Genomic DNA, 17,791 nt, shown 5'->3' with positions numbered 1-17,791 from the left:
TGATTGGCCATTAATTAGAAACAACCAACATGGACCAATCAAAGATGCACCTGTTGCATTCCACAGCAGCAGATAATTCTTGTTTTTCTTTTCCTGTGAGGCTTCTCAGCTTCTCAGTTTCAGAAAATATCATGGTGACACCAAAGCTCCCCCTCCCTTGTCCCATATAAAACCCTGGACCCTGCTTTGTTCTTGGTTCTTGGTGCCTGGACCCCTCGGGTGTGTTGGCCCATAAAGCACCCCTGGAACTCCAAGCAGGGATCCCCTCCCGCCTGTTTTCCCCCCGAGCTGCAATTGCCATCGGCCTGGTGCTCGCGGAGCCATCCCTTTCCTAGAGGAGACGCTCTGGGGAAGGCAGTGCCTGGTGCTGGGGATGGGCACTGGGGACTGCTTTGGGCTGGGGAGACTGAACTTCCTTCCAGGGGCTTCTCTGGGCCAGGGCTTGGATTTGGCCTGGAAACAGAGGGAAGGTTCCAGGAGGTTTTTGTTCCTGTCCAGAGCTGAGGCCTTTCCTGTTCCTCATCCTGCCCTGGCAGCGAGGGCTTGGGGAGCACCAGAAAGGGGCAGAGACGCAGCTGGGACAGTGACCTGACTTGACCCCAGGGCATTCCCAGATCACGTGGAAGAAGAATCAGTCTGGAAAGAGGGGGAAGAAGCAGAAAGGGGGGGATGCTGGCAGTGATGGCATTTGTGTCCCCAGGTCACCATTGCCTGGGGTGGAGCCCTGCTCACCTGGGCACGGATGAACACCCACCTGCCCGTGGGAAGCAGGGAATGAATTCCTGGTTTTGCTTCCTTGCACAGCTTTTCCTTCCCCCATGGACCTGTCTGAGTCTGAGCCCAGGAGTTTGGGCTCTTTGTCTCTTTCACTGCCTGGATTCTCCCCCATGGGGTGCTCCCAGGAACTGGGCCTGAGGCCAGAGAAGGAGACAGGAGAGATGGAGCTGTGCACTGTGGCCATGGCAACAAGCAGGGCACCCTCAGTCCATAAATAAAATCAGGCACAGAAATGGGCAGATGGGATTTTACACCCTTCCCTGCTGCTTGCATTTCCTGCAAGCTTTCTGCAGTGTTGCTGGCAATATTTTTGTACTTTTTCAGGTGATTTACACAACACCTCACAGGACACACTCACAGAATCAGGAGAATTATGTGATATCCCATGGATTCATGTCCCTAGGAAATACCAAGGCTCTAGTTGATTAGTTACTGTTTGAGTCCAGAAGTGGGCAGTACAAACTTCCATTTTTCACTTTCAAGTGCTCATGGGGAAAGCACAGCAGATTCTTCCAGATCTTTGCACAATATTTGTTAGCTACATACAATAACAAATCTCATTTACATCGCTGCTCAACAGCTCAACATAAGGAACCCAAACTACTGGCCTATCCCTAAGACTACACAAAAAGAAGAAAACAAATCTATTTTGCTTCCCACTTCACCTGCATTTGGGATTTTTGATTTTTCATTATATTTTAACGTGTACTTGTAGTTTCCTTGTTATGTCTAGGCTCTGAAGTAGGGTTTGTCGCTGTTTGTCGCTGAAACCAAGATTAATCAAGGATTAATACAGAAATAGATGTTCTAATCTATCCTTGGAGTTCTGCTGGTCCCTAGGAAGGCTGGTGGGTGATTTCTGTCTGTGTTCAAATATTTAAAGCAATAACAAATAGTCCCATACTTGATATTTCAGATAAACAATTTAATGGCATCTTAACATTGTTTTCACGATCTTATACCGTGCATCTTTTACTCCTTGTGAAGCTGAAATCTTTTTAAATACAAGCAATTCTACTGCAATTTTAGAAGTTTCAAAACCATTTTAACATACTGAAAACAAAACAGTCTAAAAAGACAGGTCTAACAGCCATTAAAATGCAGGAAAAAGCAAGAGGACTTCAGGTAAAAGAGCATACATTGAACAGCAACATTTCTTTCACTATGATTTATGTGTTAAGAAAAATGGAGTAAATTTAAAAGAACAGAAGTTCTTTAAAACCAGACTTTCTAATGCCAGAAACAGCTTTGAAACAACTTTCTATGCAGTTCTATTTATTTCAAAATTTCAAATTGGCCAATTTTTGTCCCAACATTTTGAAGCACAAGGGAGGAAAGGTGGAAAAGGCTCTGCAGGGGTTGCAGTTATAGATCTATAAAGTTCATATGTGTAAAGGAATGAACACAGTATTGAACACACTGAGTATGACAGAAAAATGCAACAAAGCACTGACTCTGAGAGAAAAACAACCCTGCAAGCAATGCCAGGGCACTGGGCATTTCTGCATTTTAAGCAAAGAACTTTACAACATCTTTAATTTTCCTTTTCCTGTCCATTTTGGAGAGCGCAGTCCAGCCCGCCTCGCGCATTCTCCTCATGGTTTTGAGTTTCAGAGCAGAGCCTGGAGATTTCACACTGGATGGAGCTGGGGTCCAGGAAGGAAAATAAAGCCATCCTTTAGTTTCTGTAAACAATCTGATTAACTGCTTGCTTTAATCTTAGGAAAGGCTAACATACCTTTTTTGGTGCTGTGGAATGTAATTGCGAAGCTTGTGGATAATCTTTGTACAAATTTTTAAACATTTCTTCTTCCGAGACTATGCTCTAATAAATGAAAAAGTTACTTACTCACACTATATTAAAAACTACTTTTTCTTTCCGCCTAAGGATATTAAACTATGAAAAATAAAAACATTAAGATGTCATTATGAGGCAAAACAGTTCAATAAAAAGAATGTTAATTATGTACATACAATTCCAGAAAGAACCAATCAATTAAAAATAGACACATAAATATTGGCTTGAATGTGGAAGCCCAAACTGTTTCTTTTCATTCTCAGAGCCAGCAGTGAGCACAAAGAAGTGCTCAGCACAGGATTTGCTCTCTGACTCTTACCAGGAGGTCAGTGTGCTCAGAGCTGTCTGACTGAGTGTCCAGCTGCACAAGCACTTTCTGCTTTTTCCTGCTGCTCTGCTCTGAAGGCAGGTTTGTGCTTCTTCCACTGTGCATCTTATCCATTGGAGGAGTCTTTATAGCATATGTCTGGGAAAGAAAACGTTTCTATTTTTAGATTTTATTTTATGGGGTAAGAATGGAATCTAAAGCCCAACTCAGGAGCCAGTTTACAGTCTGAGTGTCCAAGAATTCACCTGAGAGAAATGGTGGAACTCTTCTCTTTCCATCCAAACATGAAGCAATGACCCAAACAAAGTGGGGTGGGCTGGAAATAGCATTTTTTATATTATTTTTGTTGCCAAATGAGGAGAATGAAGGGGAAGCTATGGAAGAGCTGAGTTTCATGGCACATTGTATTTCAGTTCTTCATGCTTATCTGCAGAAATTCAGGGTATTCTGAACTGTAGCCACTACATGTGGACCATATCAAACATCAAAGAAAATGGGAACAAACAAAACTGCAGGGAAAGGCTTTCAGAGAAAGATTGATAGCTATATCAAGATTGGTGTTACTTAAAATAGTCTTTTCAGGAGAAGTTAAACTGAGAAGCATTGAATGGTCCAGTGCAGTCCTTTTTTAGACAGATAACATCAAAGTGGTGCTGGATTCCATTGCTCCAATATGAAACCCACAAGTGAACTCCTGACAGGGAAGAAGGGTAAGTTCTGCAGTCAGGACTACTTTGATACTTTGACCATTTTACAGCTAGATCAGCTTTGACTGCCCAAGGGGCTTCCTGCACTGAAGGAGATATTTTTTACTTTTATCTTTTTAATTTTAGGAATATAATTTGGAGACTTTCTATTTTTACATGAGTAGATTCACTGTATAGATCTAAACAAGGTTTAGGAGTCCCAGGAACATAAATTTTTATTTTCTTTAAAAAGTTTGAAGTCCAAAGCATTGCAGTGTCTTTTGTTGAATGCAAATAAATTATCATGGCACTTCAATTGATTCTACACATATAAACACTACCAAATTCTAAAAGCAATTAAAAAGTTGAAGTTACCTTGTGTTTCTTTTCACTTTCAAGAATCATACTGTGAGAGTGCTCTTTTACAAGATTCTCCTACAAAAGAGTTATGTGACAGCAAGGAAATATTTCTTTGAATTCAGTTGTTAAAAATCTTCTTGGTGTCATTACAGAGCACAGTCTATAATCACAGACTGTTACAAAGCTCACACAAATATATGACCAGGTTTAGCACAACCTCAGCATTCAAAAGTCACTGAAAAAACCCCTACAGTTTAGGGAAGTTTTTTGCTTTAGCTAGTTAAAATTAACTAAAATAAAGGAGAGTTTTGTTTTGTTGTTAATTTATATATAATCTATAATCACAGACTGTTACAAAGCTCACACAAATATATGACCAGATTTAGCACAACCCCAGCATTCAAAAGTCCCTGTTTTTCTGTTCAGTTTCATTTCTTATCCAACTCCTCCCACAGCACAAGCCCAGGCCACACCTCTCACCCCCACTGCTCAGTGAATAAAAAACTCCACCTTTTCTTCAATTTCTGCTTTCAGTTGTTCCCTAATGGAGGCCAGTTCACTTTTCAAAGATGACAGCTCATTTTCCTACAAACCATTAAATAAAGGACAGGGTTAACTATGCACAGCCCAGAAAAAAGAAAACAGTCCCAAGTGAGACAGTAATTAACAGGGACACTCATTAGATACACAAGAGAATTCTATTTGCTTTTCAGTCCTGTACTTGAAGCTTTGCTTTAGCTTGTTTAAAAAGACTGAAGCACTGTAAGAAACAGGAACTTGATCAGAAATGTTCAAGGTAAGACCTTAAAACACTTGGGAGAACAGGGGTGAGAGGGCACAACCGAAATATTTAAAACAAAAGTTTCCTATTCCAAGTGGGAAGTCAGAACATGACACACTATCTGGAAGAGCAGACACAAACACACTGCTACTCCAATTCATTTTTAGAAACATTTGGAGTTTTTAGTGCCCAGAATAAGATCTGCTGCAGCAGCTTGGCTGGGACTGCTACTGGTAAAAATTAAAACCACACTGGAAAAGTTCCCAGAGAACTGTCTCTGGTGGGAAAGACCCCAGAGCACAGCAGGAAAAAGAAACTCTCTAAGCAAACTGAAAAAAGAGTTTTAGAAGTCACAAACTGACTGAAGATCACATCTTTTGTCTCTCTGTGCTGTTGGTGGGCAAGAGGGAGGGATTGGGAAAAAAGGTGTTTTAAAGGTTTATTTTAATTCTCATTACCCATTTTTAATCCTATTAATAATAAATTTTTGATGCTATTTAAGTTTGAATCTGCTTTACCTTCAAAGAGTTTTTCTCCTAATCCTTATCTCAACTTGAATTTTTCTTTCCCCTCCTCTGCTCAACTACAGCAGAGAAAAATGAGTGAATGTTTTTTTTGTGTGTGCCTGGCCCTTAGCCAGCATAAAACCACTACACAAGGACATCAGCCCCTTCACTGAATTACTGAACATTGGAAAGTACTCCTTACCAGTGCTCTTGCTGATGAGAACTGCTTTTGCTGTTTCATTTTATATACTTTTAACTCTGCATCTTTTTCTTCAACCATTTTATCATATTCATTCTGGGTTAAAAAAACCAAACCAACAACAAACTCAAAATATGTGACTAAATGTTACAATTATAGAGTTATCCAGTCTTAAAACATCATTTTTTTCAAACCAGGCTCTAAGATTCAGAAAGAAAAGATTCATTGATGCTTCTGCAGAAACTGTAAAACAGAAAATGCTCAATTCAAGTATTATTTTGTGGACTGGCAGAGAGTGCTTGATTTCTGTGCAGCAATATGGGCGCAGCACTAAGAGCCAGCTGTGCCATCTTTATTAATGTATCTGCTAAAGATATTGCAAAATAGAGGAACAAAAAGGAAAACTAAAATGTGTCAGGCTAAACTGCTGACAGTCACTAAGTCATCTCAGAGAAAGAGCCAAACTGATACTGAAAAATATTGCACTCAGATGGTATCAAAGGAAGCCTGAATTGAAAAACATCTAAAAATCCCAGAAGTTTAGATGAATGGAATTTATCTGCCCATAGGAATCTTTTGAAAATCTTCAAATGAATTTGATTTTAGATGATGCAAAGTCCAGCATGTGTTCGGCTTCCTTTTCCCAGATTCAGGCCTGATTCTGCTTTGGAAAGGTCATGAACGTGGTATCACAAGTTATAAACATGCCATTAACATGGTATCACACACTGCAAACCACAGCAAGCAGGAAAATCTCTTCCCTTGTGCTTTTCCATCAGTGCCATCATCTCAGTTATCTTGTGCTGACATCTGGCATCAGTTTGTCTCTGTATCATTGCTGTTTCATCACAAAGCAACCTCATCTTTTCTACCTGTCAGTAATAAATTGCATTTCATTCATCAACATAACCATATATTTCTTTTAAATCTTAATTTCTTCTTTCCCCTGTGGGTGCAAAGTTTGCAGTCCCACTTGGGCTTTATTTGCTTTTAAGATCCCTTTCAAATCCCTCATCTTTTCTGCAGATTGTTAAAATGGGCAAGATCAAAGGTACAGCCATGGCAGGCAAGTTCACTTCAAACCAAAAGGCCATTTCAAGCACTCTGCCCTAACATTTCTTAGCATTGCCATCAAAAAAAAAGTGTGGGCAGAAAAATACTAATATGGGAGAAGTTATAATCTAATTTAACTATGCTGACTTTATACCAAGGGTGGAATTTCTTGGAACTATATCTTGAAAGCAAGAAGTTTTAATGGAGTTCTTATTTTCAAAGTCATATTCAAATACGTCAGCCTAAGCACCTCATGTACTAAAGCTTTGCTCACAGGCATACACAAATTCCATTCATGTCTGAAATGGAAGAGCAAGGACTCTGGCCAATAAAGCTTCATAAAAACATTTTAAATTAAAAAAAATTAAATTGCAGTAAAAATTAACACCTCTCACCTCTTCACGAAGTTTATTTTCATTTCCTTTTCTTGTTTCTATGTCTTTTTGATAGATGTCAACTGCTTCCTTATGTTGCTTGTTCATATTTTCCATCTCTATCTGCAATTTATTCACCTTTTGAGAATGCAGAATTGCTGCTGTTATTTGTTTAGGAATTACTGTGTTAATGATTTTTTCTTACCTCTTGTTTTTGAGCACAAACACACTGTTACTGTTCAGGTATATGATTAAAGTGTTTCCTATTTAAAAGTTCAGCTTTTTTTTTTAATAAAGAGTTGAACTTTGGCCTGAAGTGAGTTGGAAAATACTCAAAAGAAAGAATGGCAACAGCCCAATGGGGAAGACTGCCCTAAGCAGTCACCCTAAATGCTGTGAATGCCTCAGAAAAAAAACAAATACAGATGGAGATTTGATTCCCTCTCTTGTAAACCTGTATCAGATTTGCACAGCTTTTATGGTACATTTTTCTCCCAGCTGTGCATTTTGATTACAGTTTTTCCTTTTAAGTTAATCATATGAATATCCTCAAAAAAGTCCACTTTTCTTCAAGTGCAGTACCCAAAGCTGGACACAATATTCCCATCAGAGGGATTGCCACTGCAGAACACATTTAAAGAACAGCCTTAAAAAAGTAATATATATATACATATATGTATATGTCTTTTAAATGCTTTTCTGTTACAATGAGGTTGCTGAACCCTGTTCAGTCCACTATCAACAAAAGAAAAAAAAAGGAACAGATTAGAAACATCATTAATTGCAATGTGAATCCATCTCTTAAATGTCCAACAGTCAGTGCCCAATGATTAAAAATGGAAGCATCTTCTAAAAACTGTGAGCTCATTCCTGCAAAGTCTGTATCCCAGATCCCAAAGCAGCTCAGAACGTATTGAACAAGTATTATCATTACTTACAGTGGGGCTTAAAAACACTCACCTCATCTTCTACATGATGTTATTTAAACCTACCTTCCCTTCATAAGTATTGCTTTTCTTGCTTTCTGCAGTAAGTTTCTTTGGCAGCACCTTATTCTGTTGAAATAAAACAAAACAAGCACTGTACCTTAATAAGTAAATAGAATTATGTAATGGTTTAACTGCATCAAGAAATTCCAGCTTTCATCAGGCAAATAACTCTGTGTTGTGCAGCTCAGGTTCCAGAACAATTCTTCAAACAAATGAATGTTCAACTAATTTCTGTGATAATTACTGTTTCTTCATGACCTTAAGAAAGGCTCCTCCTGAGCAAGAGCAGGGAATAACAAATGAGGTGCAGAATGGGAATTACAACTAAGATGCTGCTGACAGAAGGTGTGAAGATGTCATGACAAAAAATACAAGTTCTTTATATTTACAGTGAAGTTACTACAGTTTGTGCCAGTGCAGAATTATTTTCTACTAGTGGTAACTGAGATACTTACTACAAGTACAAAAATAACACCATGCACTAAATGAAAAGGAGTAGAAGTTTATTAAAGACATTATTTTTGTAATTGCTCTTTTCAAATTAAGGCACATTTAACAAATCAAGTGATTCCTGAGATGACTCCCTAATTTGCTCAGGGTTAGGATAAGAAAGGAGAATTTTTAAATTACATAGGTGGATCTAAAGATATCACAGCAGACACAAACCTGCTGAAAAGGCAACCCAAAACATAATGTGTTTATGTATTGTGAAATTAAAATCTCTACCCACCTCCTGCTGCAACTCTTCAATGCATTTGGTTTTATTTTCCACCTGCTTCTTTAAATTGTTCATCTGAAAGAGATATTTCAGACATTCATTAGTAAGTTCTACAAATGACTCCCTATGTGAGCAATTCCTGTAAATGTTCTCAAACCTGCACTTGCACCAGTCTGGTTTGTTCCAATGGGACTGCAACACCAGCTGACATGTTAGAATAATCAGAGTTTTAGCCATAAAGTACCACAAGATGGTAAATAATAGCAGTGAACCAGTTCCTTAGTGGTTATGGAATTAAGAAAGAAGAAAAAAATCCCCAATATCTTCACAATTTAAAAATACACTTGTAGGAAGTTCCCTACATCCATGAAAAAATGAATTTCCCAATTATTTTCTAGAATCTTCAATGGTTTTTCCTTTCTTGAAATTTCATTTTCAGTACTCTTTACCTGAAATGACAATTGTAAATCTTTGACTGTTACAATGAAATTCTGAAATTTGCTAAAAACCCCAGGTTGCTTTGAACCAACAGAAAGAAAAGTAAAAATGTTTGAATCTATTTAAGCTAAAACTCACGCTACATATAAAAAGCTAATCCAGAGCCCATCCATCACTGTGTGGGTATATGAAAAATCAGAAAAGCAGGTTCTCTGTTGGCCTGAAAACAACCAAATCTTTAATATGAAACTTGCAGCAAAGAGTGAACATCCCCGTGACTGTGCTTGTCTTTTGAAATAACAGGGCTCAGCACGTGCACACACAATGGCACAGCTGGCAGCAGCTGAGAAAGAAGAAACCTCTGGCAGAGATCACATCCCCCAGGCAGAGCTTTACAGAAAAATCCCAACACAGATTTTACATTAATGCTGTCCTACAGGTTCTGTAAGATATTTGCATGACACATGACATACATTTTCTTCTCTTTCATCCAGTGCACTTCTCATCTCTTCACCTGTCTTTGCCATTTTCTCCTTCAAAGACTCCAGTTCATTTCTAAGTGCCAAATTAACAAGCATTAGTAAATCTTTCCTTCTTGCCTTTAACTGATTTTCAGTACTTCTAATAAACCCTTCTTTTATTTTCTAAAAAGAGCTGCTAATGTTGATGGGAACTTCATAAGCTGCTCAATGAAAATGTTCTTAAAATGCAGCAACATGCCCAGTAAGTCAATCTGTGAACTGTGCATACTTTTTTTAAGTAGGAAAAGATGTTCCAGCTAAGCCAAGGAAAATACATCCTAACCTGGACTATTGCAATGCAGCTGTGAAACATGGGAGCTGCCTGTCTATTGAACTGGTGATACAGAGAGTAACTCTTACCCAGTTTTGCCTTGTCACATTTAATCCATGACCTTCACCTTCCATTTTCATTTCCCTCTCACCTGAGATGTCTAATGCACAACAAGACAGCTCCTACTATGTAATACAAAATGATGGCAAACACTGTTCCTGCAGCAATTGGTATTTCTAATCTGAGAAAATTTCTACTTGGCCAACAGCAATTCTGAATAGTTTCTGTTTAGCTATATAATCTAGAAAAAACATTAATCAAAAAATCCCGGAAAGCAGCATTTGAACACAACTAACTATTTGAGTCTACTTCCTTTCACAATATCAGTTATTAATATTTGTTTTTACTTGCCTTAGCTGGCTATTTGCCTCTTCTAGATTTTCAACTAACTGCTTTGTATTTTCTTCTTTTTTCTTACTATCCTAAATAAAGACCCATGTGTCAGCAAAGAAATAAAATTCAAAGTGACTTCTTAAAAAATTCAAAGACATCCAAAGCACACTGACCTGCCTTGCTCACAAGTGTAAATACACTTCCTTTCCAACTCAAACACAAAAAACAGCTCAGGTACTCTACAGACCCAAGTCATGTTGCAGCTCATCATCTAATTTGTAAAACCGAGTAATTTGTCCAATTGAGTATTGTCCTTTCATGAAACCTGGAAGTTTACAACTTGCCTCTTGTTGTTCTTGCAGTTTCTTGACTTCTGCAGCCACAGCATTTTTCTCTTGTGCTGTTTGTTCTTTCTCTAGTGAAAGCTTACTGAGATACACTGTTAGTTGTTCATTCCTTAACCTAATTTCAAACAAATGGCCAAGAGGAATAAGAAGATGCATTTTGAAATCTCCTTTTAAATTAAACATACCCGTTATCAAGTCATATTCCATGCTGAAAGAAGTCCAGGCCTTTATCTACAAATAGAAGCTTTGCAGCAGAGTCAGAGAGATGTAAAAAGGTGACAGAAGAAGGAAAGAAAATCAGAGTCAACTTTTATATAAATCTAATGGTTAGTGAAGATGATGTAGTTCAAAGCAAGATTAACCATGAAGTCAGAAACTTTCTCTTCTTGTTAAATAAGTCAAAGAGATATGGAACAACTACATATGCCATAGAATACATACAAATAGAGAAAGTGGAATTTAGAAATGTAAGTCTAGAATTAATGGCATATATGTGGTTCAAAAGTTTGATTAGAAAACAATCCTAGTTCATTTCACTGTGGATTAAAGCAACTCCACCAAAACTAATTAAATATTGTATTTTCAAAATGGTCATACGCCTCTTGTTCAAGATCTGTTTTCAGAGTCACAAGCTGCTTTAAATAATCTTGTTCCTTCTCAGCTGTACTTGTCAGCTGTGCTTTCAAATCCTGGATTTCTTTCTGCAAAATGAAGAGTTTTGAGTCTACATGTGCAAACTCCAACTGCTGGAGGTTATCAGACATGAACTAAGAGCACAAGGCTTTCAGAAGAACCCAACAACATCCATGTCATGGATTATCCAGGTTGGATCTTTCCAATCTCTGCTGGGATCTGGAAGTGCTGTGAGACAGTGAACTGTGACACCAGTGCTGTTCATGTCTGTCCCCTGCTGTGAGTTTAATTACCTGGGCTGTAAAATTAGGGTGGGACACTGCTCTGGGTGCTGTTTCTTATGCATAAACTTGTGTCCAAGTCATGATGTGTAACTTCACTATTTCTAAAAACATGTTACTATTGCCCTACTTCAGACCTCTCTCATCTGGAGAGCATTTTCATTGCTCTCTCCACATTTTTCTCTCTCTGCATATTTTCTACAGTAGCCTCAAGACTCTTCTTCAGTAAAAGTCCTCCAATTTGCCCATTTTAGAAAATGAGTGAAACTCAGTTCAGAACACTCAATGCACAGATGAGAACAACAAGCAAACACAGTGAAATGCACACCTGATTTCCCACTATCTTAACTTGAGTTGATATGGATTCTTGTTAGGCTTGTAAATCTAAAATCATAATGAAAAGAAACCTCTGTTCAGAGTGTATTTCATATAGCTGAGACTTCTGTGACAGAAAATGGGCCTGTGTCACAGTACAGCAGGGTTCACAGAGGCCAGAGCTAATTACCTTCCTGTAAGGAAGAACAAAGGGGAAAACTTTATATGCAGAGGGAGTGGTATTTGAATGGGCATGAACAAAGAAGGAAATAACCAAAAACCTTGAGAAGGAAAACCAAAAACATGGGAGACAAGAAAAAGCAAAAGCACAGGAGACAAGAAAAACAGTGGCAATAAAAAAGTTCTTTAAAGAAAACACTGAAATTGTGTGTGAGAAAGTTTAGTAGAAATGTTAAGGTAGACTAGATGGTGTTTATTTATGACATTTAAGATACTTACAAAGCAAGAGGAATTTCATATGAAGAGCAAATGCCATGAGATTAATAAAATGAATATTTACCAGAGTTTCTGACAGCTCTTCAAGTTGCACTTCTTTATCCCATTTTACTTTAGTCATCTCTTCTACAGCACGTGGAATGTAAAATTAATGGAACAGAAATGATTTTTCATATTTATCAGGCAGTATAAAACATTTACCCCTTTGCAATACCCAGTTCTCAAAACTTGTTGGATTAAGTTAAGAAGCTGAAAAGCTAATTTATGACTTAATCTAAATGTAGACTTGAAAAAATGATTCAGACATTAGCAAATCTCTATCTGAAGAGAAACTAAATATTTATCTTAAATAAAGTTTAGAGCCTTTCTATGTTTTCCACAATTATAGCTTCAAATAAACCATGGACTGTTAGACTAGAGTATTCTGCAAGTATTGATGCACCTGCATTGTTCCAGAAAAAAATCTGAACTGCTGAAGGTACCACATGGATATGCTGAGAAAGGAAACCAGTTGTTACTGACTTCCAAATGGTTTCTCTGTGCACATTGACAGTGCTGGTATTTTTTGCAAGTTCTCAGCAGCAAGGCAGAGCTCTTACTCTGGGGACTAAGGAGCACATCCCTAGAAAGCACAGGATATCACATTTATGATATTTAAAGACAACCCCTGCCAGCATCATTCCACTTCCAGCACGGGGAGGGTCCCAGAAACCTCAATGGGAGGGTTTTATCTCTGCTACAGAAGTCACTCCTGGCACCTGCAGTGCTGCTGCTCTTAGCTGGAAACCAAAATTACCTCCAGAAGAATTCATGCAGGAATGGTCTCACTATTGGAGCTCTGCACAGCACTGCCCTTTGGCTGCTGTCAGTACCAGTGACCCCCAAAGAAAAGGGATCAGCCGAGTCAAAATAAATTCAGGCATTCCTGATAGGTACAGGTACTGTAAAATCATTTCTCCACCTACTAGAGACAGTCCATTTCCAGACAACAGCAGAAAGCATTTTTATTACTGCCTGGCTCATTCCTCATTCCCATTCCCTGTCCCCATTCCCATTCCCATTCCCGGACCCCATTCCCATTCCCATTCCCTGTCCTCATTCCATTCCCCATTCCCTGTCCCCATCCCCCATTCCCCATTCCCTGTCCCTGTTCCCATTCCCATTCCTCATTCCCATTCCCTGTCCCCATTCCCCATTCCCATTCCCATTCCCGGACCCCATTCCCATTCCCATTCCCGGTCCTCATTCCATTCCCCATTCCCTGTCCCCATCCCCCATTCCCTATTCCCTGTCCCCATTCCCCATTACCCATTCCTCGTCCCCATTCCCTGTCCTCATTCCCATTCCCTGTCCCCTCTCCCCGGACGCCGCCGCCATCGTTCCGGCTCCCCTCGGCCCTCACGTGACCGCGCAAATCCCACCCTGCTCCCGCCCACCAATCCCAGCGCGCGATCGCTCCCAGATTTGCATAACCACGCCCTCAGCTTCGGCCCCGCCCCCGCCGGCTGCAGCCGCGTCCGGGCGCTGTTTGCTCCCAGTTCCCTCCCAGTGCTCCCAGTAAGAGCGGGACCGGCAGAGAGAGCGCTCCCAGTTCCCGCCTGCTGCTCTCACCATCGTTCCCAGTGCTCCCAGTAAGAGCGGGACCGGCAGAGAGAGCGCTCCCAGTTCCCGCCTGCTGCTCTCACCATCGTTCCCAGTGCTCCCAGTAAGAGCGGGACCGGCAGAGAGAGCGCTCCCAGTTCCCGCCTGCTGCTCTCACCATCGTTCCCAGTGCTCCCAGTAAGAGCGGGACCGGCAGAGAGAGCGCTCCCAGTTCCCGCCTGCTGCTCTCACCATCGTTCCCAGTGCTCCCAGTAAGAGCGGGACCGGCAGGGAGAGCGCTCCCAGTTCCCGCCTGCTGCTCTCACCATCGTTCCCAGTGCTCCCAGTAAGAGCGGGACCGGCAGAGAGAGCGCTCCCAGTTCCCGCCTGCTGCTCTCACCATCGTTCCCAGTGCTCCCAGTAAGAGCGGGACCGGCAGGGAGAGCGCTCCCAGTTCCCGCCTGCTGCTCTCACCATCGTTCCCAGTGCTCCCAGTCAGAGCGGGACCGGCAGAGAGAGCGCTCCCAGTTTCCGCCCGCTGCTCTCACCATCGTTCCCAGTGCTCCCAGTCAGAGCGGGACCGGCAGGGAGAGCGCTCCCAGTTTCTGCCCGCTGCTCTCACCATCGTTCCCAGTGCTCCCAGTATCGCTCCCAGTGCCGGGCGTGGCGGGGCCGCTTTGGAACCCCCCCAGGGCAAAGCGCGGCTGCTTTTGGGTGCCGGCACTGCCCGGGCCGGGCTGGGAGCGGAGGAGGAGCGGGAGGGAGAGGAGGGACAGAGGAGGAGGAAAAGGAAAGGGAAAGAGAGAGAGAGGAGCGCGAAGAAGAGGAAGAGCAGGGCCAGAGGAGGAGGAAGAGGAGCAGCGGGAGGAGGAACCGCAACACCAACCCCACGTGGTTCCCCCGCTCGGGCCGTGGCTGCCCCGGTTCCGCCCCCTCCGGAAGCCGCAGGTGAGCGGGGAGGGGGAGTCGCCCCAAATCCATGGCGGAGAGGGGCGATCCCGGTGCAGAGGGACCCCCGGCAGCCTGGAGGGGTGGGGGAGGCTGGGGATGAGCGGGGTCCGGGCGCCCCGAGGCTGAAAGGGGCGCTGACTTCTCCAGCTGCACTTGGGCACCGGGACCATCAAACCCGACACGCTCAGCCCTTGTTTTGCCCCCCAAACCAGGATTTCCCATTCCCAAACCTTGGCCAGGTGGAGGAGGAGGCTGCGAGGAGGAAGAAGATGCCCCAGGACACCCAGGCAGGTGAGGAGGAAGTCAGTGCCCCTTTCCCCCTCTCTCCTGCTCCATCTCCCAGCCCAGCACGGCCCCCGGCTGCAGGACAGCCCCACTGCTGATGCTGTCCAGCCAGGGATGCACTGGGGGGATCTCCTTCCCCTTCCCTGTGGCACGGAGGCAAATCCCATCCTCTCCTTGTCCTTCCTCCCCCAGGGAAGGAGCTGAGCATGGAGAGCAGGGAGGACAAATCCCCACAGCAGAACCTGGTGGCTGAGGCTGTTTGGAGTGGCTCCAGGGCACAGGAATCCAACGGGGAGGAAAAGTCCCCGAGATCCCATACAAGGAGGGGCTGCAAACGCAGATAACGGTGATCCGAGGAGGAAAGACCCACCTTGGGTCCAGAAGGTGACCACAGGCCGGAGTTGGGGGTCCCTGAGCAGCTTCAGGATGGGGAGAAGCCCCACAAGTGCTCAGAATGTGGGAAGAGCTTCAGGTGGAGATCATCCCTGATCAACCATTGGAGAATCCACACAGAGGAACAGCCCTATGAGTGTGGGCAGTGTGGGAAGAGCTTCAGGTGGAGCTCCCGCCTGAACTCCCACATGGGAATCCACACCAGGGGGAGGCCCTATGAGTGTGGGCAGTGTGGGAAGAGCTTCAGCCACAACTCCAACCTGATCCACCACCAGCGCGTCCACACCGGGAGAGGCCCTACGGATGTCCTGAGTGTGGGAAGAGCTTCAGAGCCAAATCCAGCCTGATTTTCCACCAGAGGAGCCACACGGGGAACGGCCCTACGAGTGTGATGAATGCAGCAAGAGGTTTCAGATCAGCTCCAATTTCCTCCATCACCAGCGCACTCACACAGAGGAGAGGCCCTTCCGCTGCCCTGACTGCGGGAAGGGCTTCAGGGACAAGTGCAGCCTCCTTAGGCACCAGCTCATCCACTCCGGGGAGAGGCCCTACAAGTGTCCCAGGTGTGGGAAGAGCTTCAAGACCAGCTATGAAGTGACTGCCCACCAGAGGAGCCACATGGGGGAACGGCCCTACGAGTGTGGGGAGTGTGGGAAGAGCTTCAGGACGAGCGCCCACCTGAGTGCCCACCAGCGCATCCACAGCGGGGAGAGGCCCTATGAGTGTGCCTGGTGTGGGAAGAGCTTCTCCCAGAGGTCAGCCTTGACCCAACACCAACGCATCCAGCTGTTGTGTTGTCTGTGTAAGTTGGACTGTTCTGTTCCCCCTATCATGCAATGGTTCTGCCCTGGTTCTCCCTTTCCTCTTTTACTGCCAGTTATCCCAACTCCTCCCCAGTTGCCTTGGAGATTAATGTACCCTTCCTCAAATCCCTCCCCGGTGCCCTGTCCATCACTCGGCGCTCCCACCCTTCTCTCTAGAACTCTCTAGAAACTTTCAGCTAGAGCGTCGAGTGATTGGCTCAGGGGCCGGGGCCCCACCCTCAAGTTATCCCCATTGGGGTTTTCCCTAAGTCAATCTTTTGTATCCCACTCCCCTCTGAAGACACCTGGCTGGCTCCTGGCTCCCCGTGAGCACCTGGACACACCCACAGACCAACATCAGAAATCCATTGTGGAGAGCTGTCGCCTTGACTTTTGAAGATTTTTCTAAGCCTTCTGATGTTTACATTCTTGTAGCAAACTTTCTCACACACTTCCTGTAAATAACTTATTGTTTTGCATTCTTTTATGGAGGAGAAGAAATTTGATGGACTGTTGGTGTGTCCAGTGTCATTGGAGAGGTGGCACTGTCATCCTCCAATCCACTGTCACTTTTGGAAAACTATAAATGTTGGAATCTGGAAATAAACTTCCTCTTTTTCACCTTGAGAACAGTGGTTTGTGCGCTCGTGTTGTTTCATGTCCTATAGCGACATGGAGTAGATTTGTCGACTTCTGACCCCAGAAAAATCTCACTTCTTGCATCTTCCTGGTGGCATCAAGTAACACTGGATGGCCTTGGAGGTCTTCTCCAATACAAATCCATCATTTTAATTCTCTCTGCCCCACAGGCATCTTCTACAACCAAATCGGGTCAGACTGGGGCAAAACCCATGATTTTGGAGACAGTGGGGTGGAAACCCCTCCAAAAAAGGTTCTTCCCACCCACCCAAGCACATGGATGCTCTTCTGGCAGGGACACATAAATCCTTTTGGTTTTGCCTTCAAACACAAAGGTTTCTGTTCATACCTTTGAAAGCCCTGAAATTGGGGTAAAAATCAAGACATTGAACTAAGGCTTGGATGGGCACACGTGGGGACACAGCCCTGGGTGGGGACCTGAGTTGGAAGTGGCCATGGACAGGGACATGGGGGGACACAGCCATGGATGGTGACATGGGAGGACATGAGCATGGATGGGGACATGAACAGGACAGCATCAAGGCCACCACCTGTGCCACCACAGTGCCACCAGCACCTTCATCTCTGCCATAGCGCTGCCTCATGCAGTTCCTGTCACCACGTCCCCCCTGCCACCATTGTGGTGTCCCAGCTGAATGTCACCACCCACCAGAGCAGGATGGGAACCTGTTCAGCTGGTGACAAGTGGCCCAGGAGAGAGTGACAGCCACCAGGGTGTCCCAGGGCCACTGCGCTCAGGGGATCCCAACCGCCCCTGGGGACAGGGCAAGGGTCAGTGTCACCCACAGGGGCCATGTGGGCCCATGCTGGGTGTCACTGGAGGCGTCCTGGTGGCAGCGTCCCCACAGGTGTGGTGACATTGTCCCCTGGTGTGTGTCCTGGTGGCATCATGTC

The 17,791-nt window shown here is 43.7% G+C and overlaps 2 protein-coding genes and 1 pseudogene across 15 annotated transcripts; 2 read left to right on the top strand and 1 right to left on the bottom strand.

Moving 5' to 3' along the window:
• Positions 1 to 1,681: 1,681 nt before the first annotated feature.
• Positions 1,682 to 14,508, bottom strand: LOC118700558 (synaptonemal complex protein 1-like). 14 transcript variants are annotated; one of them, XM_054518061.1, is made up of 13 exons: positions 14,428 to 14,508; positions 12,289 to 12,350; positions 10,537 to 10,654; positions 9,481 to 9,562; positions 8,582 to 8,644; positions 7,855 to 7,917; positions 6,884 to 7,000; positions 5,439 to 5,531; positions 4,460 to 4,534; positions 3,965 to 4,024; positions 2,895 to 3,041; positions 2,516 to 2,602; positions 1,682 to 2,423 (listed from the first exon to the last, which is right to left on the bottom strand). In XM_054518061.1, exons 3-13 carry the CDS (start codon positions 10,578 to 10,580, stop codon positions 2,409 to 2,411), a joined length of 846 nt encoding a protein of 281 aa, XP_054374036.1. In that variant the 5' UTR covers positions 10,581 to 10,654; positions 12,289 to 12,350; positions 14,428 to 14,508; the 3' UTR covers positions 1,682 to 2,408. The 14 variants fall into 14 exon arrangements, 11 of the variants coding, with proteins under 11 accessions (XP_054374036.1, XP_054374035.1, XP_054374026.1 ...); XM_054518060.1 differs by lacking the exon at positions 14,428 to 14,508 and adding an exon at positions 13,021 to 13,257; XM_054518051.1 differs by lacking the exons at positions 12,289 to 12,350; positions 14,428 to 14,508 and adding exons at positions 10,211 to 10,281; positions 11,137 to 12,282.
• Positions 13,043 to 15,407, top strand: LOC118700576 (translation initiation factor IF-2-like). Its single transcript, XM_054518023.1, has 5 exons — positions 13,043 to 13,088; positions 13,687 to 13,781; positions 14,097 to 14,753; positions 14,969 to 15,047; positions 15,234 to 15,407. The coding sequence occupies exons 1-5, from the start codon at positions 13,043 to 13,045 to the stop codon at positions 15,383 to 15,385; spliced, it is 1,029 nt and encodes a 342-aa protein (XP_054373998.1). The 3' UTR covers positions 15,386 to 15,407.
• Positions 15,392 to 16,867, top strand: LOC118700547 (zinc finger protein 501-like; annotated as a pseudogene).
• The last annotated feature ends 924 nt before the right edge of the window (positions 16,868 to 17,791 follow it).

Source organism: Molothrus ater, chromosome 31, assembly GCF_012460135.2.
Source record: "Molothrus ater isolate BHLD 08-10-18 breed brown headed cowbird chromosome 31, BPBGC_Mater_1.1, whole genome shotgun sequence".
NCBI lineage: Eukaryota > Metazoa > Chordata > Aves > Passeriformes > Icteridae > Molothrus > Molothrus ater.
This window is presented reverse-complemented; position numbering and strand designations above follow the sequence as displayed.

Coding starts and splice junctions, on each gene's coding strand:
- LOC118700558 (XM_054518051.1), bottom strand. CDS start 11,303: ATGTCTGATAACCTCCAGCAGTTGGAGTTTGCACATGTAGACTCAAAA. Junction 10,655..11,136: donor ACAGATCTTGAACAAGAGGC/GTATGACCATTT, acceptor GTTTGAAATTAG/GTTAAGGAATGAACAACTAA. Junction 7,918..8,581: donor TTGAAGAGTTGCAGCAGGAG/GTGGGTAGAGAT, acceptor TTATTTCAACAG/AATAAGGTGCTGCCAAAGAA.
- LOC118700576 (XM_054518023.1), top strand. CDS start 13,043: ATGGTCTCACTATTGGAGCTCTGCACAGCACTGCCCTTTGGCTGCT. Junction 14,754..14,968: donor GCCCCCTCCGGAAGCCGCAG/GTGAGCGGGGAG, acceptor CCCCCAAACCAG/GATTTCCCATTCCCAAACCT. Junction 15,048..15,233: donor GCCCCAGGACACCCAGGCAG/GTGAGGAGGAAG, acceptor TTCCTCCCCCAG/GGAAGGAGCTGAGCATGGAG.